Here is a 27,835-nt window from a genome sequence, read left to right on the forward strand (position 1 = left end):
CTTCCTTCTTGTATAAAAAGATGCCACGCAACACATTTCAGTTTTTCAATAATAATCAGATCTCAACTTCATATGAAGCAAGCTGTGGGTACTTCATGAGTTAGAAAATGAATTTGCTTCATTGGTGTTTTATTATTACTACTAATTATTAATACTACTTCAATTCTCAGAAGTATTCTCAGTCATGCAGAAATGCTGTTCAAAAAAAATAATCCACTACTTCTGAAGGTTTCAGTGCAAGAAGCTGCCAATTTCCAAACACTGACTCAGTAAGTTGAATTATTTTGAGCATGCTATGCAGGTCAGTAAGTCCTGATACAATTTTCTTTCCGTATAGCAAATTATTAAAATTTTTGACATTGTTTCATGCTTTCTAGTAAATGGTTCACACCCAAAGATAAGAGTTTTGTTTTTCAAGGGGAATGTAACCTAGTCCTGACAACAAGCATGCAAAATTACATGATGAATTGGGGAAAGAACCCGTCTTTCTGCAGGAATATTAATTCAACTCACCTGTTCTTTCAAGTTAATTTTCTAGAGTGCCAGAGAATGATTTTCTATTCACTTGATTGAACATTGGTTAGTCCCTGAAACCTATGCCCACCTTTTTCATGTCCTGATCACCTACAATAAACTTCATCTCATCTGAGCTGGAAATGTGGAGTCCTCTGACCACTGTACTGACAACAGGCCAGAAATTGTATCGCTTCTGCACTGCACTGAGCTTGCAAGGCCCAGGGGAAGTGATGCTTCACCAACCTCATGAGCTCCTAGGGGGAAACGACAAGTTTAGTAGACAAGGGGAGAGCAGTGGATATCGCATATCTGGACTTCAGAGAGGTTTTCAACATTGTCCCCAGTCAGATCCTCATAGAGAAGCTGTAGATGAGCAGACAATAAGATGACAAATGAGACAACAAGAACCGCAAAGTCCCACACCTGAGGAGGAAAAAACCCAGGCACCAGGACGTGCTGGGGCCAACCAGCTGGGAACTGGCTCTGCAGAAAGGGACCTGGGGACACCAAGCTGCATGTGATGTGCCCTTGCTGCTAAGAAGGGCAATGGTATTCTTGGTAGCATTGGGTGAAGTGCTGCCATGGCATGTAGGAGCCCATACTAAAATGGAAAATGTGTGTAAGAGTGTCCTGCCCTCAGCCAGGGTGAGTATGGTCTTGAAAGTGAGACTCTTGATCCTGTTGTGCTGATGGTGTTACTTTTCTAGTAAGGAAAAGCCTGTTTCAAAATCCCTCTCCTGCTTAATTCAAACTGAGCCATTCCCAACAATTGCCATTACGACCAACCTACTCACTGTACCAAGGCATTGGTGTCAACTTATAATAACAATCTCCATCTTGACAAGAGAAATTTACCACAAAGCTATTGCCACATCCCAGCCACTACAACTCATGTAAACTCTCAGAATTTGAACGTTCAACACAACAGCACAGGGTCAAAATTCAGCTCTCAATACTTCTACTCAGTACAAAGTGTGTAGGAACAATCCATAACCTGTAAACGATACATACCTGTAAGCTATATATACCTGTAAAACTTCATACTATCTTACTCCGTATTTAAAAAAAAATAGTCCCCAAATTCACATTAAACAAATAATGGTGTTTGTTCGTTTGTTTTTAATCCCATTACCAAGTTAAAACTAGAAAATAGGCACGCTGGCAGGCCTAGTTAGGCACACAATTGAAACAGACTTCTGAAAATAAACATATTAAAATGCTCGACTTCAGCTTTCACCTAAATAAGCATCTACAAAAGTAGCACATTTTCAAGCATGTGTTAAACAGAAACAGCAGCAGCCAACTTTCAATTTTAAATGAACAAATTTGTAAACTCGCTCAGAAAGAAGTAAATTAAGAACTGACAAAAGTGACAGCTGAAAGTAGTAGAGCTCAGTATTTTTTTTTCTATATATAAAACAAGACTGGAATATCTTCAGTTTCATTTATAAAAGCTAGCTGTATTTTTCTTATTTTAAATCTACCTACTTGTACACAATTTTAACTGGCATTAATCAGTTTTAAAGTACGTTCCATAATGCTGAATTCATTCACTTTATCTGGCAATTTTCACATTATTTGTAGCTTCGGTGGCCCAAAACCTCAGCCACAGGTTAGAACACCAAAGGTACTGCTATATACATTCAATGAAAGTAGCATAATTTTGCAGGGAATGCACAACCTAAGCATATGACAAAAATAAAAGCACAAAGCAATAGAATCTGAAGTCTCCATCCAACAATAATCTGTGCTTACCAAGCAGGCAGCCTTCATGAATATCCCTCCGAATATCAGCAGGTCCGAATATCACTGCTACACATTTTAATTTTAATTTTAAAAAGCATTTTAATTACCCGTGTATTCCTACTGTATGCTTATAAACCTTTATTTTCCTTGGACTTTTTTCCTGAAAAGTGCAAATGTAGACTTATAGAATGGGTTGGGTTGGAAGAGATCTCAAAGACCATCTAATTCCTACCCCCTGCCTGCCAACCATTAAATTATTAACTTGGTGGTAACTTTGGGGAATTTTCATTTTGGGGACATGTTAAGAGGCTTGATTTTCAAAAAGCTTTCTTTAAATGAGGCTCGGATTCCAGTCAAAAAAAAAAACACACCAGAAGTTGCTGGGATGCTGTGATAATTTAAGCTGAATTTTATCCAAATAGCATGCAAGTTTGGGGACGACAGAAGGATTAATGCGTTTAACACTTGCCGGGACTGCCGTAACACTGAAATGTCCTCTTGAATTAATTTCAGAGCAGGTGCATCACTTTTTCAAGGGATTTTCAAGAATGAGCACTGACACGCACATCAATCCTAACTAGATTGCTTGCAAAAGGCCAGTGACATAAATAGACAGTTCTGCAGCATGTATTGACACCGGTGGTATTTTTAACATGACATTGTTATCACAACAATGATACAGAACGATGTACGTCTCAGAGCCTCAACCCCTTCAAGTTCCTAAACCAAAAAGTGAAGGAAATATGAAATCCTACCCAAGAAAAAGCAAACACAATTACGCAGGGGAAAGGGAGGAGAAATGTTGACAATTCACGGTTATGTTTATCTGTAGTTAAATTAATTTTGTTTGTATTAGAGATAAAAGCCTCTAGCTGCACAATAAACTTTATTCCTTCTAGGAGATCAGAGATTTCTTTTCACTTTTTGCCCTAAACATTTATTAAAGATACAGGGTGGCAATTTGCTATGGATTAGACGAAAATAAACTGAAAGAAAGACCTGAATAAATGCCAGTGGCGGGGAAGTAGGGGAATTGCTGAAAGAGTAATGATCACAGTCATTCTAAGAACTTGGACAACATTGTGGGATACAAAGGAAAAGGCAAATAATATTGAAATTTCAGTATTTTTCCTTTTTCTTTGCTTTGCAGCGATAGTTTTTTGCACTGTCATCGATTGCTACTGGGTTAATGATGGCTAAAGCAAGGATAAGCACAGAACAGATCACCTGAACTGAGTAAAACAAGTAGATGAGCAGCACCATCCCCACACTGCCGGTTCAGTGAGAAAGGTGCACCCTTGTCTCACGATACATAAATGTTACTCAAATTAGTAACCATGCACACACTGAAGTCAGATATGGAGCAAAACTTAAGGTATAACCCTATTTAACGTGACAATAACCAGAAAACCCTCCCTTATACTTCCTGTCTTGTCAATCCTAGCTCCTGTTTCTCTTCCTGGAAAAAAAAGAAAAATATTTTCACAATATAGAGTACAGCATTCATTAAGACGTACAAGATAGCCCTCATTCTTTACCTAAACATTCATTTAATGGCAGACTTCACTCAACCCGTACTCCTTTCAGTGCAGATTTCCCCAGATAACCTCAGCTCCCCAAGCCCCACTGCTTCTCATGCCCTACACTAAAAATCCACATTTGACATTCGCCACAGCTGCAAGCAACCCCTCCAGATCTGAACCTACTCCAGAAGTAAAACACCACACAGAAACCTGCAGAGTAGATAAAAAAAACTGGAATGTCTACCTTCTGTTTCATTGCTTTACCATCAAACATAGCCCTGAGCAAAACCCCCAGAAAAAGTGCACGGAAATGCATTTCCAGTTGCACGGAAGATGATACGGAAATCTCTTCACAGAATCTGCTACTGTTCTTCAAGGTTTTCCTAATTCATAAACAAGAAAAACTAAATCCAGCAACCTATTTACACAAAGAAGTAGGTAAAATGAGGTTATCCTGTACAATGAGGTAAATTCAAGGCATATTAGGTCAGGAACTTAAAAGGCCATCTATAACTCCTAAGAAGTAGCCACCCAAAAGTGGGAAAAAAGAACTAAATGGTCAAAATAAAACATCCCTTCCTCTAAATACAGCAGGGGAAAAAAAAAAAAAAAAAAAAAAAGGGTTAGAGAAACTGTGAAACTGTGTTGAGATGTAGCATTGCAAGATACTCATATGCCAATCCATCACATTTGTTTAGGTTAGTCTAAGACTAACACTTCAGCCTGGCTGACAAAATTGTAATGAAGTGTTTCACTACACTGCAGGCTTCAACCATTCGAGCACAAACCACTACCAGCTCCTCATTCTGCAGCGTTCTGAGTTGTTAATTTCACCCTCTTCGAAGCCCTCTCCTTGTCTCAGAGAGCAAGTTTACAAAGAGCATTTTCCGCAGTCTTCCTCATCCTCTGGCTTGAAGGTTTCTGCTTCCAAAAGAACATTTCACTCTTAAAAATTTCAGATTTCCTGCAGGGAAAGCACACTGAACAGTAACAGTTTCTTCACTAAGACATGAATAATGGCTTTTTAACTCTTGTGAAGTCAATTACATTTTTAATCACTGAGAAGATTCCAGCTACATTTTTATTTTGGGGTTCATTTTTGCAGGGCCATGAGCCTGATAAGAATGCATTACATTCACCATGCTCACCAGATCAGGTATTTTATACCACTCTTACACCAGCTAGGAAAAAAATATTCAGTATTTAGATGTCCATCTAAAGATTTTTAAGAAGCTGACTCATCTAAATCTTTTTGTTTGTTTGTTTAAATAAGTACATTTTTGCTTACCCCCTATTCAGGTGAGTTTCAACTATAACTGAGCATATTCAAATACATGAGAAAATTTTGATTTTGATCCCTGGAATGAATGGTCTCATTGTGTTGTAGTCTAGGAATGTACACATCACAACCATTATGGGAAAAATAAAAGAAAAAAAAACACACACACAAGCAGGGAGACTTTGTTGAACCTAGAAAGAAAGCCAAAAATTAAGATGCAAAATGAAAACACAGAGCAATCTCCATTACAGACCGACTCCTATTCCCATTTGATATCCTTTCACATATCCTTAAAAAGCCTAATGTTCATACAGCTTGATTTTCTGAGTAAGATGGCAAGCCTGTAAGCTGAACAAACAAGAAGAAGAGAACATGAGTTGAATCTTACTAACTTTCACACATTAGGCTACTACAAGGTACTAAACAGATGGCAAGATTCCTGAAAAAGAAGGCCAGGATTTTGTACGTGGCAAAGCACTTCAGTGAGTAGAAAATACTATAGGAGAGATGAGGAAAAAAAGCCAAAAAGCTACAAACAGTTTAATACCCAGCATAAATAAGCGATTCTAGAAATGGCTACAGTGGAGGGAAATGCCAAATGGAAGCACAAGGCAAGTGGTGTGCAGAAGTGCTGAATAAAAACCTGGAGGTATCAAAGTGGAGGAAGGTGTTCCCACATCACTGACACAGCCCCTGCTGTGAGCTGGATATCACTGCACCAGCGCTTAGAGGAGCACCTGTAAAGTTTGGCCAGAATGCAGAAGGTGTTTTTCTAAGTGAGATTAGCAAGCTGCTGTCTGGATTTCTCCTTTTTCATCTTCCCCTAGAACTTTGTTCCTGGAATATAAATACCTTCTCTTATTCCTTGCTGGTCCAAGGGGGGATTCAGCACACAACTCCGATGCCAGGAGAGCCTAACGTGATGTACACGCGATCCAACAGGACTCAGCCTGGCACTGCACGGTGCGGAGATGCCATGCCTTGTTTTGCAGGCAGTTGTGTCATCACCCCTTAATTTTCAGAAGAAAAAAGATCCCCTGGGCTAGACATAGTATATACAGAGACCGTGTTCATGCAATTGTGGTCATGCTTTTAAATTCAAATGTCTTAAAAAATATGCACGGAAAAAAATGCTCCAAGGTAAGTGTGAGAAATAGCCCCCACTGGTTACACTTGGTGAAGTGTGACTCACGTACCCACAGGAGCTGGCTTTCACAGCAGGGACTTCTCAGAGCGAGCGACTTTCCAAACAGAAGGAAGGTAAGCAGAGCTGCCACTACTTCATCTGAGGGCTCTTGGTTTGGGGATGGCTGAGTGTTTTTATTTTATTTTTTTCCTCTGCGTGGAAATCATAGTCAAAGTTATTATTCACTTAAACGCAGGGCTATAACTGCTCAGATGTGGGGACAGCTATTTCTTCTCTTCTGGCTTCTCGAGCAATCTGAATAACACCCAATTAAGTGGCACAGGATCTGGTAATCCCAGGATGTATTTATTATTATTATTATTATTTCAGTTCAAATCTAAGTAGCAGCTAAAATAGATCTTTTTGGAAAATCATCAATGAGCTGCACAATGGTGCTGGAAAGGTAATGCTTCCCCTCTTTTTGACTGACAACTGTGTCATATGCAAAATTTTCTAATAGGAATATAAAAATAATTGGTCTTACACGTACTCCCTGACAGAAAGTAGTGGAAAGATGCCTGGCACAGAAGGGCCTTTACTTGCTTCAAAACACAGTGCTGGAAACTGGACGTGGACAAACCAAGACTAGTGGTAAAATAAAGGAAACGAGCATGCCACCACTAAGGTAACTGTTCTAAGGATGTAAAAAGAGGGGGGTATCTTGACGATGTGAGCCCATTTCTCTATTTCTTACCCTATTCATGGTGAGGAACATGCAGTGGTTATAATGGAAATATTCCTAACTGAACGCCTTGTGCGATCTTGTGCAAGTCCTTTACTCCTTGTTCTGCTCTGTCAGCCACTGTATGAAATGACAGCAATGGTAATAAGTGTCTCGTATTTGCATAGTGCCTAACAAAAACATAAGTGGAGTTGTACAAAATGCCTTAATCCTAATAGAGTTCCTTGTACAGTACTTGAAATGTGCTGCCCAGTTTGCTAGTCATTTTGTAGGAAGATCTAACATACCTGAAGGGAAAGTTTAAGGTAAAATTTATATAAACTAGCAACCCCTACAAAGTCATCTAGAAGCCTCCTTGCTCCTGACAATGACTTTATTAAAAAGCATGCATTTTAATTGCGTCTTGCCATTTGTCTTTCCCTGCTGCTCAGTCCTATTTCAGTTAGATCAATATGTTTTAAGAGCCCCAGGTTTAAAATTAGCAGGTCGTTACGAGCTTCCCACTTTCACAAATATAATTGCAGAGAATGATATATTGTGCTCACTGTACTTAATGGCTACAACTGATGCACAGCCAAGTCAGTTACCAGGAATATTTATACCAATACATCATCAAACCACAGATCTCTAAGTCAAGGGGCATAAAAACATTCTAGGCACAAAGCAACGCGCACCAGTGCAAAGGAGTAATTTTTCCACACCAGTAGCTGTACTATTCTTCTCTGCTGTGTTCCACCACCAGGGAACAAGATTTTTATTCAATTTAAATCGGGTAACATTAGAAATCCATTACACTATTGGTTTACACCTACGGAAAGTTAGTTCCAAACCAGTAGTGGGGAAAAAAAATCAAAGAAATAATGCGATTTGATTCCAGAACAAAACAGCATCGCAAAATCCTTGCACTTTCACCTCTTCATATGAGAATTTTTTTCATTAACTGCGTTTCCTCTCACCTCATCAGTCACTGCAGTACACAGCAGAACCAGCGGTTTAATGACAACACAGAGAAACCAGTTCATACACTGGCTGACAACACAAGTTATAATTCAGATCTATTTTATATAACACATTAAAAATACATTTATTTATTTACTTGGCACTTTTTTCCTCTTGTCCTAGAACTTCTCCCCTACTTCTGGGCATTTTACACCCTTCCTATTTCCCAGAAATTTGAGGCTTTTGAATCCAGAATTGTACTTTCATGATAACAAAGACAGCCTTGATGATAAAAGTTAACATGTTGTGCTTAGTGCTGTACTGCCATATAATTGTGCTTATACTGCAGTAAGATATAATTGCCTTCCTTAAAACTTGGGATGTATTGGTTTGATTCCTGTTTTTACTGAGAGCAGTAGAAACTTAAACAAACGGAATTACATTAAGCAATCCCTCAACAAGAACGTTAGTCCAAAGCATCTTACTAAAAGCTTGCGAAGTATGATATTTAAATCCTGTATTGCTCCGTAAGCAGCGAACGTGGAGCTCGCTGTGATGATTACCCAGTCGTTTCCCTAGGTGAAACAAAGTTGGTAAAGTAGATTCTGATGTGCCCTTTCAAAAATGGCTTAGCATCAGTTACAGCTGTCACATTCTGCGCTTCCAATTTCTTCTGCGGAAAGCTACAGCATTTGACCTACTCTTTTGAAGTCCCTACAGTGATAAATTACTAAACTTCTTTCCCTTTTCTCATACTCCTGGGTAAGACGGCTATTAAGAAAGCCACTTTTAGTGAAACAAACAGTATAACTGAAGGCTCTACTTTTCCCTTAAGATGTACTTCAACTCTTTTGGTTAGCTGGCCACAAAGCAGCACAGACTTCCATGGATAAATATGATCCGCACCTGTGATGGAGATATTGAGAATATTTCAAGAAGAATGTTAAGTCAAAGCTTAAGAAACTGAACTTGCTTGCAGATTTATTTATTCACAAATAGAGAGAAAGCAAACTGATCTATATTTAAAACAAAGAACAGAATAAAACCTTAACAATTTCAAACGAATCAAGGTTATGTGGCTAAGAAAGGCCTGCATGGATTTTAAATGGCATTTATCTCAGCCTTCAGAAAAAGCTCTTCTTCATTATCTGTCAATGCACTGGGTTGCCGTGGTTAATACACCATGGCAAAAGACTAAATTGATAACATTTATGAAATCTCAAAAAAGATCCAATGAACATTTGGCAAAAAGAGATGATCATCTCCAAGATGTGCTCATATTTAAACAAAAATCTAACATGAGGTTTAAATACCTTCAGCAGCAAATTTCTAGATTATTATATTTTGAACTTGACTATTTCATAAAGTAAGAAATGAGTTTTACTGATCATAACTGAATGCTCCAAGGAGAGGGCAAAGAACCTAGGATTATCCTTTCTTTTCCACCTGTTCTTCCTTACATTCAAACAGGCTAAAGGCACTTGGCAATAAGCTCCAGAGAAGAACTGTAAATAAGAAGGTGCTAATAGCAGCAGCTACAGAAATGAGCACAATTAGGATGCAGACATTGCTTGCCAACAGTAGTGATTAATGAAATGAGAGCCTAAACAAGCAGTTTGGGATGTGAAGAAAGACAATCAGGATGCAAATCCTGCACAGTACCAAGTGTTACTGTGTCATCTAGGTTGGAAAAGGCCCTTAAGATCATCAAAAGCCCACCCTTCAACCTGACCTACTGAGTCCTGTCACTAAACCATGCCCCTTAGTGCCACATCCACACATCTCTTAAATACTTCCAGGGATGGCAAGCACTGGACAACTACTTGTTCCAGTGCTTGACCCCTCTTTCAGTGAAGAAATTCTTCCTGATATCCCATCTAAATCTCCCCTAGTGTAACTAGAGACAGTTTCCTCATGTCCTATATCATGCCACCTGAGAAAAGAGACTGACATCCTTCCCACTACAACCTTCATTTAAGTAGTTGTAGAGAGCAATAAGGTCTCCCCTCAGCCTCCTTTTCTCCAGACTAAACAACCCCAGTTCCCTCAGTCACTCCTCCTAAGTCTTATTTTCTAGCCCCTTCACTAGCTTTGCTGATCTCTGCAAATGCTTGAGCAACTCAATATCCTTCTTGTAACGAGAGGCCCAAAACCAAACAATATTCAAGGTGAGGTTCCGCCGGTGTACAAAGGGACAATCCCTTCCCCAGTCCTGCTGCCACACTATTGCTGATGCTGGCCAGGATGCTACTGGCCTTCTTGGCCATTTGGGCATACTGCTGGTTCATGTTCGCAGTATAAGGAGGACATAAAACTGTTAGAGAGTGTCCAAAGGAGGGCACCAATGATGATGAAGGGTCTAGAGGGGAAGAGACATGAGGAGCAGCTGAGGTGCCTTGGTTTGTTGAGCCCCAAGCAGAGCAGGCCGAGGGGAGGCCTCACGGCGGCCTGCAGCTCCCTCATGAGGGGAGCGGAGGGGCAGGCGCTGAGCTCTGCTCTCTGGGGACAGCGACAGGACCCGAGGGAACGGCATGGAGCTGGGACAGGGGAGGGTCAGGCTGGGGGTTAGGGAAAGGTTCTGCACCCAGAGGTGGTCGGGCACTGGGACAGGCTGCCCAGGGCAGTGGTCACAGCACCGAGCCTGAGGAAGTTCAAGAAGTGTTTGGACAACGCTCTCAGACACATGGTCTCATTTTTGGGTGGTGCTGTGTGGAGCCAGGGGTTGGACTCAATGGTCTTTGTTGGATCCCTTCAAACTCAGGATCTTCTTTGATCCTATTCTATGATTCGAGGTCCTTTTCTTTTGGGCAACTTTCCAGCCACTCTTCCCCAAGCCCATCCCACAGCATCAGGTGGTTGTGACCCAAGTGCAGGATCAGCACTTAGCCGTGCTAAACGCATTTCATTTACGGAGTAATTTTTCCAGTTGTAATGTGAGAGAGAAGACATGATCTACAAAAATTACTCTCCCAACACATCATTTTTACCCTAAACAATTGTTTACAAGCTCATTTGGTCACATCTATCACATCAGAATGATTTTTTGAGGTAGGCTGCTTGTAACCGTTCTGAGGGAAGATTTATAACAGTAATAGAACATTATTATTAGGATCTCAAGTCATAGGTGATATAACATGCTCATGATGCTACATGTAAACTTACCTTTATGAGTAAATCATTCAGAAGTTAGAAAAATTATTTCCGCTAGGTATGAGCTTTTCAGATTTGTAACAAAGAAGTCTGCCTCACTTTAAGGACAAAACAAGAAAAGAGATAAAAAGAAGTAAATAAGATATGGGTAGTATTTATTTGGTATGTAAGTGATTTACCTAGTATGTTATTTACCAGGCTCTGAAGTTATAAACTAGCAGCTATGAGGACAAGGGTGAAGAGATCTGATTACAGAGTTATAAACTAAAAGCTACAAGGTAATAAGAGAGGAAATGGAAGAAGAAAAGATGAATTAAACTGTAGGTGAAGGGCAAGCTAGAGAACTGCAGACAGAAGGTCCTTAGTGCTGTAAAGGCACCTACGGAGCTGCAGAAGTTCAATTATGGTAAAACAAAAATTGTTCAAGAAAGATCTGAGAATATTGATTGCATTACAGCACACTTAGAGGGATTAAGATTTGAATAACTAGCTGAAAATGAAAAAGCTGCCTTGAATTTTAAGTGAAATTACATAGAACAACTGACAAATATAAAGCTACTAAACAGAACACATACGCAAGACAACTTTGTGTCATACTAAGTAGCAATAGGATTTTGAAACACACTACTTTTAATTTCATGCTCACATAGGTTGAATTAAAATCTTGATTGTACTTTTAAAACCATGACAATAACTTCAGTGGATATTAGATCAATATATTGATCTAATGGATCAATATATGGGAGAATGGATCAAGTATGGGAGAACCTTCACAGTTCTAGGAGATCAGAGCTGCCCTCTTTCTTGGTCTCCCCAAATCTACGTTTTTGTGCATTTCAGCTTCAGCCACCGTATTTTCCCACCAGAGCAGCTGCCTTCCTCCCAGCCAGTTCCACACTTCTGGCTAAATTAAAATGCTAGAAACTGTAATGACAAGTCTAGTGAAAATGAACACCACAAAATGTTCATCAATAACCATAAATTACTGCATGAAAATACTGCATAATTTTTTGTGAGGATAAGGTGTGGAAATACATTTGGCCATAAAGTTAATATAATATTCAGAATCAAAGAAATTATACAAAAAAAAAGTTGTTTTTTTTTTTTTATAATTGAAATCTAGATATCAGATGCTTGAAAACATCTCCACTTAGAAGAGAATGCAAGACTCTTCCACATTCTCAGATAAGTCATTCTGAAAGAATTACTGTGTTGCAGAACAAACTTGTGTGCTTGGGGTGAAAACAGATCTTTTAAATGTTGCCTACCTTTTTTTTTTTTTTTTTTTTTTCTTTAAATATACTTGAGTATGCTCTGTCCAGAGCCTGGTCTGACTTAACATGAGTCCGTTAGGAACTGGAAGACATGCTGCCACCAACGAATAGCACAATGAATAAAATAAGTACTGGTGAAAGGAAGGGTTTATGAGCTGAAGCATATAGTCAGGAGAAAATGGTGCTTTCAACAGGCACATTGTGAATCTATCCAAAACTTCTACATCAATACAATGCAAAATTTAAATGCTTCCTTCAAATAAAATGGCAAAAAGGAAGTAGTCAAAGTTGTAAAACATTCTGAATCGAAATTGCAGCTACTACTCTGACAATACTGAACGTAAAATAGCAGATGAGATGAATGAACTAAATTTATTCAAATCCAGGGGGGAAGCTTTTTTTTTCCTCCCATGGCTCTAGAGAATAGCGTTAGTAAAATGCTTTCTTCGTGTTCTGAAGTGCAAACCTCTCTAGAGCCCAACAGTGTTCATCTTTTGATGTTACTATTCACAGGATACAGTTGGCGAGCAGAAATAGTGTTGAATATTCAACTATTAATAAAACGAAAAGCACTCAAAGGAATATTGCCAAACTTGGCAGGGAAGGAAAGTTAAGTGTGATGAGACCCAAACTACTCAAAAACTACAGGCTTTCATCCAAACCTAGATCATAATCACGTTTTGTCAGCCACATACCAATGACCAAGAATTCAGATCTCACTCTTTTTTGCTGAAAAAATCTACTGTCATTATTCTCTTTATCTCAGGGGAAACGGCAATCCTTGGCCAGAAAGCAAACAAAAACCAAGCTGCTAACCTGGGGAACGTTGATTTGGCACATGGCTACTTGCTGGGCAGACTTCAGGAAATGTGACTTGTTTTCTGGTATTTAACTCAGAAATTCCTATTAACCAATCAAAAAATATTCTTTGCAATAGAAATTACCTTGGGAAGTGAAAGAGATTTGACCAGGATTTTATATTATCTTCCACAGGCTTGAAAGTTATTAGGGAAATAAGTAGAGAGACTTGCGTCTTCCTTCTTTTTTCTTCATAAGATCTGATGTGTGTAATACCAAAGGAGAACTCCCAAGCACACAATTTACAAGCACAGCATTGAATGCCAACGTAGGACAACGTTGAAGTAGAACATTAAGTTGCATTATACATTTGTGCCTAAAATCTCACTGCTAAATACACGTTTATGCAAATAGAAAGAAGTAATCGAAATACTAAGAGTGCTCTGCAGATTCAGCATCTCCACTAATTTCAGCAGGGTCTAGAACTATTCAAAAATTCTGAGAAAAATCAAATGGTTTGTTTACAGGGTTAAACATAGAATAGCTTCAAGGTATCAAACATCAAATGATTTTGAGCTTAAAGCACTAAAAATATAAACCTTATCTCAATTAACAGCATACTTTCATTAAAAATGAAGAGCATAGCCTGAGAAAGGCATGAAAAAAATAGTCCAGTATCTTATTTTAATACACGCTGACCAAATCAGAAAAGAAACACCACGAACGGTGTATGAAATTAGATTATCTCTACATATTGTATTTTAACGTTTTGTGCCATTAACTGATAGTACAGAAGAAACACAGTAGATTACACATCCAGATTACTTAAACCTCAGCAGTTGAATCTCTAGAATTACAGCTCAGGTTCAGTTTGCAAAAGCAAATCCTCATGAACACGCAAGTTTCAAAACAGGTAAGTAACTGTGAGCTAATGCTCTATGAATTATAAAGTGGTCCTCAGATTGCCATACAACTGACCATTAATTGATGTCTATGATTTACAGTTTAAATCAGGATTAAAAAAAAAAAAAATCCACACAACGTATTCAAAGTCTTCTTTTGCCCAACTAAGACTTCTCCATTTTAGCTCCTGTTTTGGTCCTTTGTAACCGTAGGGTCTTGCAGCCTTTCTTAATCCCAGATTTCTTCTAAAGAAACCAGGGACACTGTGTTGAACCAATATGTCCCGATGGATAATTCTCATTTTCACCTTATGACAAAAAGGAACTACCAGTGGATTATCTTTACCTGATGGTAATCACTGTGACTTTAAGGACCAAATTTCCACAGATCAGATTGCTGTATAAGGCTCAGGTCACTAACATGTGGCATTGAGTAAGAGGGTGCATCTTCCATCACTGAGCTGAACTAGTCTAGGCCAAATAAGCTCAGCTGCCAAGCAGAAAAACCAGTACAGAATTCCCTGGTTTAAAAATAACACATTTTCTACTGAGAGATGACAATATTTCTTTAAAATTTTAAATTGCAGTTTAGATACTCAGCAGCTGAGCATCTAAAAACACTGCAGTGTTATTCAGAAAAGTACCAGCTCCAGCCATGAAACAGACCATTTCACCTACCAGTATAACCACAGCAACGCAGAGCCAAGCATGGGCTAACTCGCTCTGCCGTGGAGATGCACCCCAGAAGGACCAAGGGATTTAAGACAACGCTTACCAAATTACTCAGTGGTGAGCAGTAGGAAAGAGTACATCTGGACATAACGTTATACTGTGATATGCTTTTCAGCTTGAGGGTGTAAGCAAGCTTTATGATGAGATCATGCAGCAATTTTTGTAGGAAATTTATGAGATCATTATAACAGTCATTTCCAGAAGCCGGTGACTGGTTTATTAGAAGACAGCCTGTAGCAAAATTGAAAACGAAGATTGCAAAGAAGTTCAAACGCAATACTGGCAATATCCAATATTGAAGCGGAAGGAAAAAAAGAAGGAAGGAAGTCAAATACGAAGGGAAGATTTAAGAATCAAGACTTATAAATAAACCAACAATGACATTTCAGAAACAGCATCAGGAGAAGCATTGATTTCTATTAATTTTCATTTGCAAAAATTATACTGTCTTAGGAAGATCGGTTAATGCACGACACAGAGGATTGAAAAATCACTACTGCTCCTGCATATTCACAACGGACATCTCTTGCTAAATCGTGTATAAACGCTAGCAGAATATATCCACAGCACACCCAAATTCTTTAAGAACTTTCTTGTTTCTTAACTTAAAAGTTCCCACTTGCTTCTTACCACAGTCCTTGTTAAACAATTTTAATTGCCCAGACTATTACAAGATTAACCTTAAAACATAAACAAGCAATTCTCCTACCATGCAGGACATGCCCATAGCCCACACACACTGAACTATCATGCAGCAGCTGAGAGAACCTGAAGTACCTTCTAAGGAGGTTCTAGGGCAGTCAGAGAGATTCAGAAATATGAAATATTTTAAGATTCAGGTTCAAAGAGAATCTTGGACCATTTCTCTTTGATATATCCCAGCTTCCTAATGTATACAACAATGTTCCTAGCAAGGAAAAGCCTTTACATTTGTCAATGAACTTCTATTTGTGTATTCTGAAAGATATCCTGTCTGAAATTAAGTAAAGTCAGAAACAAAAATAACAGCAAATTCCTCAGAACCCAGCCAAGATACATTCTGATTATGATTTTAAATAAAAATAGTCAATTGACTCAATTAATAAAAGTAACTGCCTGATGTTTTAATTTGGAATCTTCCACTGGTGGATATTAATTATTTTTTATTCAGATGAAGAACTCTGTCAAAGTAGAGAGCTGTTGCAAAGAGAAGTAAACAATAATGTACAAAAGTAGTAGGCAAAAGCTGGATATAACACCTTATCACAGATGACAAGTAGCCAAATGTAACATAACCATCCAGAAGGACACAAATAAATCTATTTAGTTGTGACAGGTAATTTCTCCTGGTTGTCTGGCCAGAACCTGTGTATGTCCATATGCACAGAGAGTTGACTTTGTGGATAGTCTGGTAAACCTAAAAATATTTCTGAGATATTCTAAATACTTCTGAACTACACAGATCCAGGTAGATCAAATGGTTGATTTGTAGTGGCTTAATAGGGACAAGCTGAAATAATATTATAATTATTCATAAAAACATGGTAAATGCAAATGAAAGTTACAGAAATGGTGATCTGTTAATATGGAACTAGCCATGACAGTATACGCTGCAAAGATGGTGTTACCCTAATGTGGTACTCTCTCTCCTCAACCAAAACATGTCAGTCTTAATAATTTTGGAAAAAAAGGAATCACATCTTTCCTCCCATTAATGTCCCCTGCAATTACGTGATCTGAATGGTATAATTTAAGTAATTAGAGATAATTTTGTAGACTTACTCCAGAATTTTATTCTGTTGGCTACTTCAACTCCCTGATTTTTTGTTTTTCCTGTTGATTCTCTGTAAATCATCTCTTCTAAACTTACAAAAATGCAGTCATTAAAAGAGTTCTAGAAGAGGCGTTAACATGCTAAATTAATAATTTCAAGCATGCTATGGGAGCTGTACTACAGTCATATAAAAAAAAGGCTTAATGCACAGAAAACTTTAATAAGCAAGGAACCCCATAATGTTATCAGAATTTGTGTTCTCTCTTCAACATAGTTCTGGCTACCTGCAAGGTCCTTCCACACAAAATACCAATTAATAAATTCAACCTGCATTCAGCAAACTCACCAATAGAAACAAGTTCGTGCATTCCCACCAGACTGTTGAAAGAACACATTCTTGCTTTACAGGGCTCCAGGGTCCTTACAAAACCATCGCAAAGGTCACCGTGAACCTGCAACTTCGCAGTTGCCAGGACAACTGGCTGACAACCAGAAAGAGCACCAAAGGGACTCTTCCATGTGTTTGGTACGTGGAAATTCTGCATTTCTGGACTTTTATTCCCATTTCACAATAATATTCTCCTTGCTTGCATAAATCATAAGTGTTCTGTAGAACATAAATTCTTACACAAACTTCTGTGCTTGAAAATTAATGGTGAACATTTTACTAGCTTCAAACTGTTTTCTCAATCATGGTGATTTATCTTTATGAGCAACTTGGAAGTACCTCACTATGTCAAAAAAATACAAAGAAAGCCTTTACTAGTGTGGTTTTTTAATCATCTCATATGCTGTCATCATCCTTTTTGTAATGCAGAACCAAATGAGAGAGAATTAGTAGTACTAATGGTTCAAAAGAAACATATTTATAAATTAATAGTGTCCCCTGTTTATTCATCAAATAGAACTGTAAATAACCTCACTGGGAAAAAAAGTAAATTCAGATCCAAAGTGTGTTATTGAAAAAAAAGCAAAGCCTAGGTGTGCTTCTCAGTCTTGAAGGCTTGCCAAGCCAAAATTGCTGTGCACAATAGTGGAGAGAAATTCAGAGGGAATGAATTAACGCAGATGTCATGCAGGAAACCTATCAAATATTACATGGCATGTAAAACACACACCAAAGCTATGAAAGAAACCAATGAAGTAATAGGCTACGTTTTTGATAATCCTTGCTACCTTAGTCTTAAATTATATCTCCTGCAAATCAGGCCAGTAAACTGCAACTGTTCTCATTTCCCTGCTCAAAACATTAAGTTTTTATTTTGAACAGGTAAGAACTTTTTGTTCTGTTTTCAAAGAAAAACAAACAGTAGCTTACTCCAGGTAAGACTCTCAGAGTGCAGCTCCTAACCCACACAGTTGTTCTTTCATCCTGCTACATTTATTTATTTTTCAATTATTCTGTTACTTATATGAGCACCTCTAAAATGCTAAGCACGGGAAATGCAAAGGTAAGACTTTGATCCTTTGACCCTTTACTTTTTAATCCCAGAACAAACCGTAACGTAGCATAATGAAAACTAAATTTTTCACTTATTTTTACATCACTTACTTACCTTCACGTGACTGAAGTCACCAGCTTTGCTGCTTTCTTGTGGATTAACAGGTTTCGCCTCTACTCTTGGTTTGACAACCTGCCGAAAAGGACTGGAAAGTGGAAGTCCGCTGACACTGATTCCATCTAGAAAAACAATAAATGAAATTACTTTCTCTTTAAATGTTGTATTTTAGTCCAACAAATCTGTATCTGTTTTATTAAAGGGAGAGAAAGAAAGGAAACATTAATATTTTATACAAAAAGGAAAAACAAATTAAAGATTATTTTGCTATATTCTGCTCTAGAAGCCAAAAAATAAAGAGGAGTTACACATAAAACTGTGCGACTCAGAGAAAAAGAAGGGAACTGCATTTGAAAAAAACCACAATAGAGATGTCAGAGTTCATAATGTAAAATTAGTTTTAATATTCGCAATATTAAAAAAGAACGAAATGAAAGTTTGTGCTTTGCCATGATAATGGCCCTATTAAATGCTTAATATCTTTTAAAAACTTCCAATATCGGGTCTGAGGATTCATTTTCCAAATATATACTTTATAAGAAAAAATATAAATAATTGATGTGTCATACCATATACTGACACCAAATATATACAATATTTCTTCTGTATAATAAAGAATGGAAACTAAGCTTTACATTGTAACAGTCAACAAAAAGCTTAACTGAAATAGACCATCCTTATATTTTTATCTTTATTGCTGATAAGCTTGTATACCTTGAAGGTAAATAAAGACACTTCATCGTATTTGGGTGTGTCAACCTCCTGGAGCCACATACTAAATCATTAAAATGCATAATTATGTTTAATCAAAAAAAATCAGGGGAATTAAAAAAATAAAATAATGGAGTTTTAACATATATTAAGAATTAGACTTAAAATTTATTATTCGGTTTCTTATTATTTAGGTTTATATTCAAAGCCCAGAGTAGTATTTTGTTCCCCTATGCTGTGCATAGCAAATGCAATCCACAAAATCCAATTAAATACAAACAAAATCTTGTATGTCAACAAACACACATAACTAAACATAGGGGAAATGCAAAATTACTGTACAAAACTCAAACATACTTCCTGTTTGGAAGCTGTCCTTATCAAATTTTTTCTGCTAGATCCCACTCTCGTTCCACGGATGGCCTCAAATCTGGACCTGTTGCGGTTACATTCCTCAAAGTCTCAAAACCAGAAGAGCAAGATAAAGCATGAATTTTTTTGCCCTATTAAATTTCACACGTATCCCAGTGAGAAAACATGGGAATCTCCTATGTTTCTTTACTTCCAAACTCCTTTAGAATATGAATAACGTCAAACTACTTTATGGATATCATCAGATTTGACGGTGCTGATTTGGGAGACTTACTAGTCAAAGAACAAGGAAGAATTTAATTGACAATTAACTAATAAAAAAAAAAATCAGTGCAAAGAACAATTCATATTTCTCAGGCATTTCCATCACCAGCTGTCATAAACATCATCTGCTCAATGAAATCAGAGCACTCAAGACTTCTTTAAAAGGTCGATAACCTTCACAGATTCTAGCAAAAGATGTGTTCACGTGCAGTGACGTTCTTCATGTGGGCAAAGCAACAAGAGTGCAAGGAAAACACATGGCACTACTTTGAAACTTATGCGCCATAAGCCTGGTTTTCCTCATTGTTAGAATTCTTCTGGTAATCTCTATAAATGCTCAAATTAAAAGACATATTTGTTCCACATGGGTCCACTCCAGAAAATCAATCAGCAGCATCTAACTGATGAGAAAACAGAAGGGGTGAGTCAGATTAGCACAGCTACAAATGGAGAAGACAATCATATGGGCTGTTATATGACGATCCTGGAGAACTGCAAACAGAATCAGTTAAACAGTATTTAAATATATAGATATATTCAGCAACAGCAAAAGAAAGCCTTTCCTCTAATAACACTGCTACATTACATCATGCAGGAGTGTACCCATGGACATCAGGGAAAAGGAAGGGTCATGAAAACAAGAATGAATTTTGCATGTGCTAACGGGTTCTTTATTTCTAACTTGTATAAGAAATAACGAGATATCAAAACAATCCTAAACCAGCTCTTAACATCTCTTTAAAGCCAAGTGATATCAAAGCGAATTTACTTATTAGACTAACGTTTGAGACAATAATACATTAAAACATTCAAGTCAGTTGGCAGAAGAGTTGGAAGCAGATATCTTTAAGGTCCCTTCCAGCCCAAGCCATCCCATGACTCTGTGATTCGAAGTTTGCCAGCAACACTGTTGATAACTACACTTGAGAGCTTTGAAATCCACTCTTTTCAATGATGATAAGTAATTTTACCTGAAGAAAAATCCTCTTTTCAAATGGATGAATTAATTTCATCAGTTACATATTCAGAAGAAAAGGAAAAGGTGATTGGTGCACACATTTGCACACAAAACCATGAAACAACTAAATATGAAATATCTCATAGCACTCGCCTTATCTTCCATTTTTATATAAGACCCAAGGTTTCCTTTCTTTGTTAAAAGACTAGTTAATACCTAAAACATGCAATAGACCTGCAACTAATGCCTTTTGTAAGCTATTTTGTCTCCTAAAGACAATTTTATTTTCATTTTATCCGAAAAATGAAAAGACAGAAGTTAGTTCAAACCATTTCTAGGGGAGAAGTGGAATTTTTTTAATCTCCAAATTGCACCTTCGGGCAAAAGGAGGCAAGACATCAAAGAGAACATTGATCCTGCTTCGGGCTAAAAGGAAAGTCTTAGGGAATCACCACTGTGTTCAAACTTCTGTTTCTAGTTTGTGGCACTGTGGCATTGTGTATAACAGGGTCTGGCACAAGGCACTGCATGTACTTCAAATGCCTCACCCCTCCACAACTTTGACTATACAAGGACACTTCTTTGCCAGAGGACAAAAATAATTAATGTTCTCCCGCTAGCCAGTTGTTTCAGATTATTTCGCCTTTTCAGGTGTCTGACCAGGCAGCAAAGTTGGCTAGCTAGTTCACAAACTGCTCCGTTGCACTGCATTCAACACTCATCACGGAATGGGGAAATTCTGTCAAAAGTATTGGTAGGTTGCTGAACTTGGTGACTACAGACAAAAAAAAAAAAAAAGGTAACTGAAAAATTTAAAGCAATTCACCAGAAGTTTTAAATTACTTCGCATTTATATTTTATGAGTTTTCATAGTGGAAATACATTTTATTTTCTCTCATGAGGTTTAGAGATTTGAAGATGCTACATCCTCCACGTTCCTAATGTCAAACAGCTTGAGCAGCCTTTCACTATAAAAAGAACAATTGTCTTGCTACTCGGTCCAGAAATCTTTCTAATTTCTGGAATTCACATTGAACATTTCCATGGTAACAGCACATGACCAACACTTTTTCCATGGTAACTGCGAAAAAGCAGCTTGCTTTTCCAACATCGCAGGCACTTCTGTCATAACAGAGCGAAATCTCTTCCCAGCATTTCCTCTCTCCTCTCAAATGTTAAGTAAATTGTCAATTTAACTTCATTAGCCACTTTCGCAGTAGGCTGCACAGACGAATCCCACACAATCTTATAATTGAATGAGGGAAAGTTTACTAAGGTGGTTAAACTTCTCGATTTACAAGGCAGGGACTGAACGAGCTGCCGCGGGGCACTGTCCCTCGTGTACAAACCCACAGCCCCGTGGCAATGCAGTAAGGTGGTGTGATCACTGGGCTGATCCAGGTGACAAAAATACAAATACTTTTAAACAGGTACAGCACAACCGTGGGAGCTGCAAACTCTGTTGGTATTTTATCAAACTCTGATGTATTCTAAATATACGTGAAAGGTAAAACGCATGGGGAGTCTGCAGGTGTTGGAGGGGCCTCTGTGGGTAGGGCCCAGCTGAGCCCAGCCCCAAGCTGGCGGCGCCTCAGGGAGACCACACTTCAGAAAGGGCAGAGCGGGCACAGGCCGAGGAGGAGGCCCAGGGCGAGGGAGAAGCAGCAGAGGGCCCAGGCCCCAGGAGGAGGAGGGCAGGAGGGGCTCCAGGCCCACAGGCAGCAGGGATTCCCCGGCAGCCCTGCAGAGCCCCCGCTGGAGCAGATCTCCACCCTGCAGCCCAGGGAGGGCCACGGGGAGGGCCCACGCCGCAGCAGGGGGACATTTCCTGAGGGAGCTGCGGCCGTGGGGAGCCCCCGTGGGAGCAGGGTGTTCCTGAAGGGCTGCAGCCCAGGGCAGAGGGAGAAAGTGGTGTTTTTATTTATGTTAAATTAATTTTCCTGAGGTTAAGTCTGTTTTGCCCATTTTCGTAACTAGTAAGTGATCTCTCAATCTTTATCACAACCCAGAAGCTTTTTCATCCTGTTTCATCCTCCCATCTTGCTGAGGAGAGGCAGCAAACAAGTAGCTGGGTGGATATTTGGCCCTTAGCTGAAGTTAACCTGCCAGAAATTAAAAACTATAAAAACATAGAGTAACACCTTTGTAACACGAGTGCTGTGGCAGTATGAAATTATAAGCCAAGAGGATCTGTCAGAGTTCTTGAAAAGTATTGAACTTGAAATATAAGATGTGAAAATTAAATGTCCTCTGAGCCCAGTTATTTATTTTGTCCATCAATTGTCTGATAGAAATTTCAGTACGAAAAGCCTCTCTGAAAAATATTGTAACAGTTTCAGAGTACTTTCAGCACAAAGGAAAAAGACTGAAGTAGTTCATGACAGGGGAGAGACAGAATGCTTGCCAAACAACGTGTGTTTTTTTTCTTCGAAAAACGAACAAATGATCGTGTATTCTGCTGGAAGTGAAAAGTCTGCAGAACTCCAGGAACTTGCCGTCTCTGGATACTGCAACAATGTCCTGCTTTTGGCTGGAATAGAGTTAATTTTCTTCAGAGTAGCTGCTGTGGTGCTATGTTTTGGATTTGTGATGAACGCAGTGTTGACAACCCATGGATGGTTTCATTGTTCCTGAGCAGTGCTCATGCACACGAGGTGTCTTCTGTTTTTCACACTGTCTGGTCAGCAAGGAGGCTGGGGGTGCACAAGAAGTTTGGAGGGGACACAACCACAACAGGTGACCCCAAATAACCAAAGGGATATTCCATACCATACAGCATCGTGCTCAGCAATAACAGCTCTTTGGGGGCAGAGGGATAACTGGTTGCCTATGGTGACTAAACCACAACAAATAGGGCAATAACTCAAGAGCAGTCAAGAGTATTTATTCCTTCCCTCTCAAAAACATGCTTAAAACTAAGCACAGGAGACAAGAGTTATCAGTGCACCCGGTGATGCTACCAGGAATGCATCAGCTCTCTGGCTCCCAGGGCCAGAGCAGAGATGACACGTAGCAGAGTGAGCACTTCTTTGAAGCTCCGTTACATTTGAAGAGTTTAATATCTGACATATAATATTTGACATAATTTTTGACATAATATTTGAAGTTTAATAATTGACAATAGGAATATAGTATAAGTAAGGATACATTATTGAGGTTGATGAACTAGTACTGAGAAGCTAAACTCAGACAAAGGAAGCAAGTGAAATGTAAAAAAAAAATGTAGTCAAAGGCTAGAGATTATTTATGCACACTACATTAGATGCCAAATTAAAGAGCCTCAGCGAGGAAACAGCACAACAGGAAACTTAATAGGATGATGGGTTAAATAGCCTGTAAGTCTCAATAATAAATTTATTATTGTTTGCCTCATGTCTGCCTTACTATTTACTTTGTAAAGATTTGAGGCCTAAAATACTTCTTCCTACATGTTCCTGTAGAAGCTTGTACAACTGATAGAGGCTAAAGTCTTATGGTGTTTATATATTGTTAAAAAAATAAAAATAAGAAATCCTTATCAGTCTAATTATCACACAAGAAAGGTTAAAAGACATTTGGAAGAGAAAAAGGCACCTTATCTTCTGTAAGCACTGAAGTTGGAATTCAAAAAAGAAATCTGCAAGAAAAATTCTCAAAAAAATCAAGAACTTTTTTTCAAAGTAACGCGGTGACTAATTTATGGAGGACAGAAGAGTTTGTAGGTAAAGAAAAAAACCTCGCTGCAACCAAAATGAAAACTGATATCTTCAAACTGTAAAGACAAAAAAGTTAGGAATGAAATAAATGAGAAAATATTCTGAATGACATAATGCAATAAAGGCAACCAAAGGTACTAACACAAATGATCTTACTGAAATACCTGAGGACTTCAGAAATATTATCCTAATAGAATTCTCCAGGCTATGTTGTTTTGCAGACTTGTCAAGAACCCACTTAAACTCATAACCAGGTATCTTTCTAACAAAGAAATATCTTGTGTATAAGCTATATAAGCATAGGAACATTAAATGAATAAAGCCTAGCTTTGTATTTTATTTAAGAAGACTTTAGTATTATATTTAAGCAGAAAAGCAACAAAGTAATTACGAAATAGATTTACAATGGTCTCGTATACCAGTATTAAAACCATTCAAGATCACTGCTGTCAGAAATAAGCTATTATTTGTCTGCAAACCTTCCTCCCCCAGAGAAGGGAAGGAGGGACTTCAGGCATGGTTTTGCTTCTCTTAGCATCTAGTTACTTAGTTCCTTTGATGAGTTTATGAATTTAAATATTCTCTCATCTGTCTTTAGGCTCCCTATAAACAGAACGAACGAACACTAACGTTTCTACATAATGAAGCACTCATTGCAGTTTAATTAATTTACCTTGCAAAACAGTATCCCCATCTGATAGAAGCTTTTTTTAAAGCCTCTTTCCCACTAACAAGTTACCAATTATAAAACAATCAAAAAAGAGCAGTTATTGTTCTTTTCCTGTTTAGCATCAGGGAAAAACTGGATTTCAGAAATTACGCTATAATGACTTAGAAGAATTAATTATCCTCATGATGTGAGCATCCTGTTGACCTCTTTCATTTAACAGCAGGGAGAGGCCTTACTGCTGAAGCTCCTTAGGCCAGGCTGTACCAAGCAACGCTGTGCTTCCTCCTGTCTTACTCTGTGATTCTAACAACCTTAAAATTGAATTAAATACACACACTGGATTTCTTGGCCAGAGAACCAAGAATGTACACAGAAGGAACCTCGAAACACCCAGTTCAGGGAAAAAACCTCATTAGTATTTGCAGCAAAGAGGATTCTTTGCTGCAAAATCTTGGGCAAGTACCTTCAAGCCTGGATTTCTTAATCATTAACAAATACAAGTTGTCTCTAGAACATCTGCCCAGCTGTTCGAAGTGTTTGCAAAGTAATTATTTCTAAAAATAGTAAGCCAAGACAATGTCATGTTTTAATGGGATGCACATTCTTCTGTGGTATTATCTTGCATGTTATTAGGCTGTATTTGCACAAACCCAACTTCCAGAGTGGAAGCCTATGAAACACAAAGAGAATGGCATGTTCCTGACCTAACAGCTAGGATCTTATAAAACTTGGTGACTAGGTGATAAATGTCAAATGAAATTCTGTATAAATATATGGAAAATAAAAACAATCTTAACATTAAGTGTAAATATTCTTGTACAGAAGCAAGCTCGTGGAGCTGATTCACAGATTCATGAACCCACCAATTCAACACTGAGGAACGGTTAAAAAAAAAAAGTAACCCAGGTGTGCATTACTGCATGATTGTAAGGCAAGTAATAGAAAAAGTAAGGAGCATCATTAGGTCAGTACAGATTCACAGAGATCACCTTTCAAAGAGTGTACATAGACTACCTCAAGGATATAGAGCCGACGGTGTTCAAAAGGGACAAGACTGAGAAATAGCTGGCACTCTTTCCATGACAAGGACAGCAAAGCCAGATAGAAATCTTCAGACTATGAAAGAGACTACTGTGAAAATAACACTGGGAGAACACGTAACATCGCAAGTGTCAGCACGATGTTTAGGAGATGGATTGTTAGCTGTTCCTTGCAAGGCAGACACTAGGTAATATCAGAAGGATGCCAGTAGGTTGAAAGCTGATAAAAGTAATTTAACTGTGAATCCTCGTGGCACAGCTTGCTGTACCAGCCTGGCAGAGAGCGCAAAGAATGTTATGACAAAGAAACCCACTGAGAATGAGTAAGAGTGCCTAAAAACAGAGAAACTGTACCAGACTCTGGAAGTTCCACAGCTAACAAGTCAGCACGCAAACACCTAAAGGCAAGGAGCATATATGTTCAAAATTTTCCCTATATTCTCCCACAGGCATCTGCTCTTAGCCACTATCAGACAGGATATTGGACTAGACGGTCATTGATCTGATCCTGTACAGCCACTCATGTGTTTTTGCTTCCTTTAATCTAGAAGAACATCTAACATTTTTCTTTACCAGACAGTATACCATCAACACACAAGAATTAGATCAGCAATTCTGATTGATAACTTAGTTTACTTTCCAATTGGATAAGTGTATCATCGCAAACATCTGCAATTTATCCTCTCCGTCCTATCTTCAGATTACAAACAAAAGGAAACAATTTCAGCAGCAAATGAAAACAGATCAAAGTAACAGATGCCCGGCTAAGGACATTACTTTTAAAAGACAGAAGTATTTTGATCACCGTTGTAAATCTGGTCCTCAAAAGAAAAAGGTACCATAGCTACCATATGATTAAAAGCCATGGCAGAGTTGCCACTGACTTTCTTAGCTCTCGATTGTTCTTCATATCAGGATGCTACCTGCTTCTTTAAAAAGTACAGTATTCATTCAGAGTATGAATATATATATATATATTCCTTCAAGAAACACAGAAAAAATACAGTAGCAAGTTAAAATGTCCGTGTACTTAGCATTTCTACAAATACTTTCAAATTGCACGTGGTACACGTCCCCCAAAGATACCAGACCTCTGAACAAATACTAATGGATCCTGCTCCTTTATCGTTACTGAAGGAGAAAACACTGAATTCCTTCCAGGCTATAGGTGAAGAAGCTGTAGACAGAAGTAACAGAGTAATAATGTTCTTCCAGGATTTTTTTCATAGCTGGTCACATAAAAGTAGGATTTTTTAATTTTTATTTTTTAAAAAATAGGCCCAAATCCACTGTTCCACAACTGCTTGATGTCAGTAACAAGAAGAAAACATGTTATCCTCTCCTTCTCCAGCATATTTTATTTGTACATTATTTCACCTAAAAAGCTGCTGGGAACGTGTAGCTTTGTAGCGCCTTTAAAGATTTTGGAGATCAGGTCAATGGCAGATTTTGTTTTCTTTTTCTGAGAGTTACAAAAATAAAGAGAAATAACAGAACTGGCACTAAAGGGCATAACATCTACCTTTTAAGATACTGACTTTCATAATTATTTGGCAAATTACATTGATTACATTGATCAAGTTCCTTCTCATCTCCATGACTCAGATTCCTTTCCTATAAATGTCAACTAGAAGGACAAATACAAATAAAACCGAAGTTTCTGAAGTTCAATTAAAATTTTGAATCAACTGGCCTATACCATTTTCTTTACCATTTCAAAAGCCTTGGCATAAAAATAAGTGAAAAATGAAGTCCTGCAAAGCAGATCTTATTGTTACTGAACAAAACCCATAGCTTTAGTAAGTCCTGATTTTTTTTGTTTTGTTTTGTTTTTTAACTTACGCATTTTATACCAGTGAAGTTTAAAAGCAAAGAAGTCTTTTAAACTTTATTAACACAATAAAATGTCTAAATGCATTTGCAAGACAACTCGCTGCAGAATTTGGTCCCTTTTGCCCTGAGTAAGCTATACATACCATCTTGTTCTATTTTTTCTGTTTTGAAAATATTTGTATTTTAATTACACCAATAATGCACACCTGCAAGTGAATCCTGGGAAAGAGTCCAAATAATAATTAAGATATGG

General features: G+C 38.1%; 1 protein-coding gene across 2 annotated transcripts in view; it reads right to left on the reverse strand.

Moving 5' to 3' along the window:
• The window catches only part of TRAPPC9 (trafficking protein particle complex 9), a 448,124-nt gene that overhangs the window by 351,679 nt on the left and 68,610 nt on the right, over positions 1-27,835 (reverse strand). For both annotated transcript variants that reach the window (XM_032180822.1, XM_032180821.1), the window contains one exon: positions 18,037-18,161. In XM_032180822.1, coding sequence (XP_032036713.1) covers positions 18,037-18,161 — 125 coding nt within the window. The remainder of the gene's footprint in view (positions 1-18,036; positions 18,162-27,835) is intronic.

Source organism: Aythya fuligula, chromosome 2 (genome assembly GCF_009819795.1).
Source record: "Aythya fuligula isolate bAytFul2 chromosome 2, bAytFul2.pri, whole genome shotgun sequence".
NCBI classification, from domain to species: Eukaryota; Metazoa; Chordata; class Aves; order Anseriformes; family Anatidae; genus Aythya; species Aythya fuligula.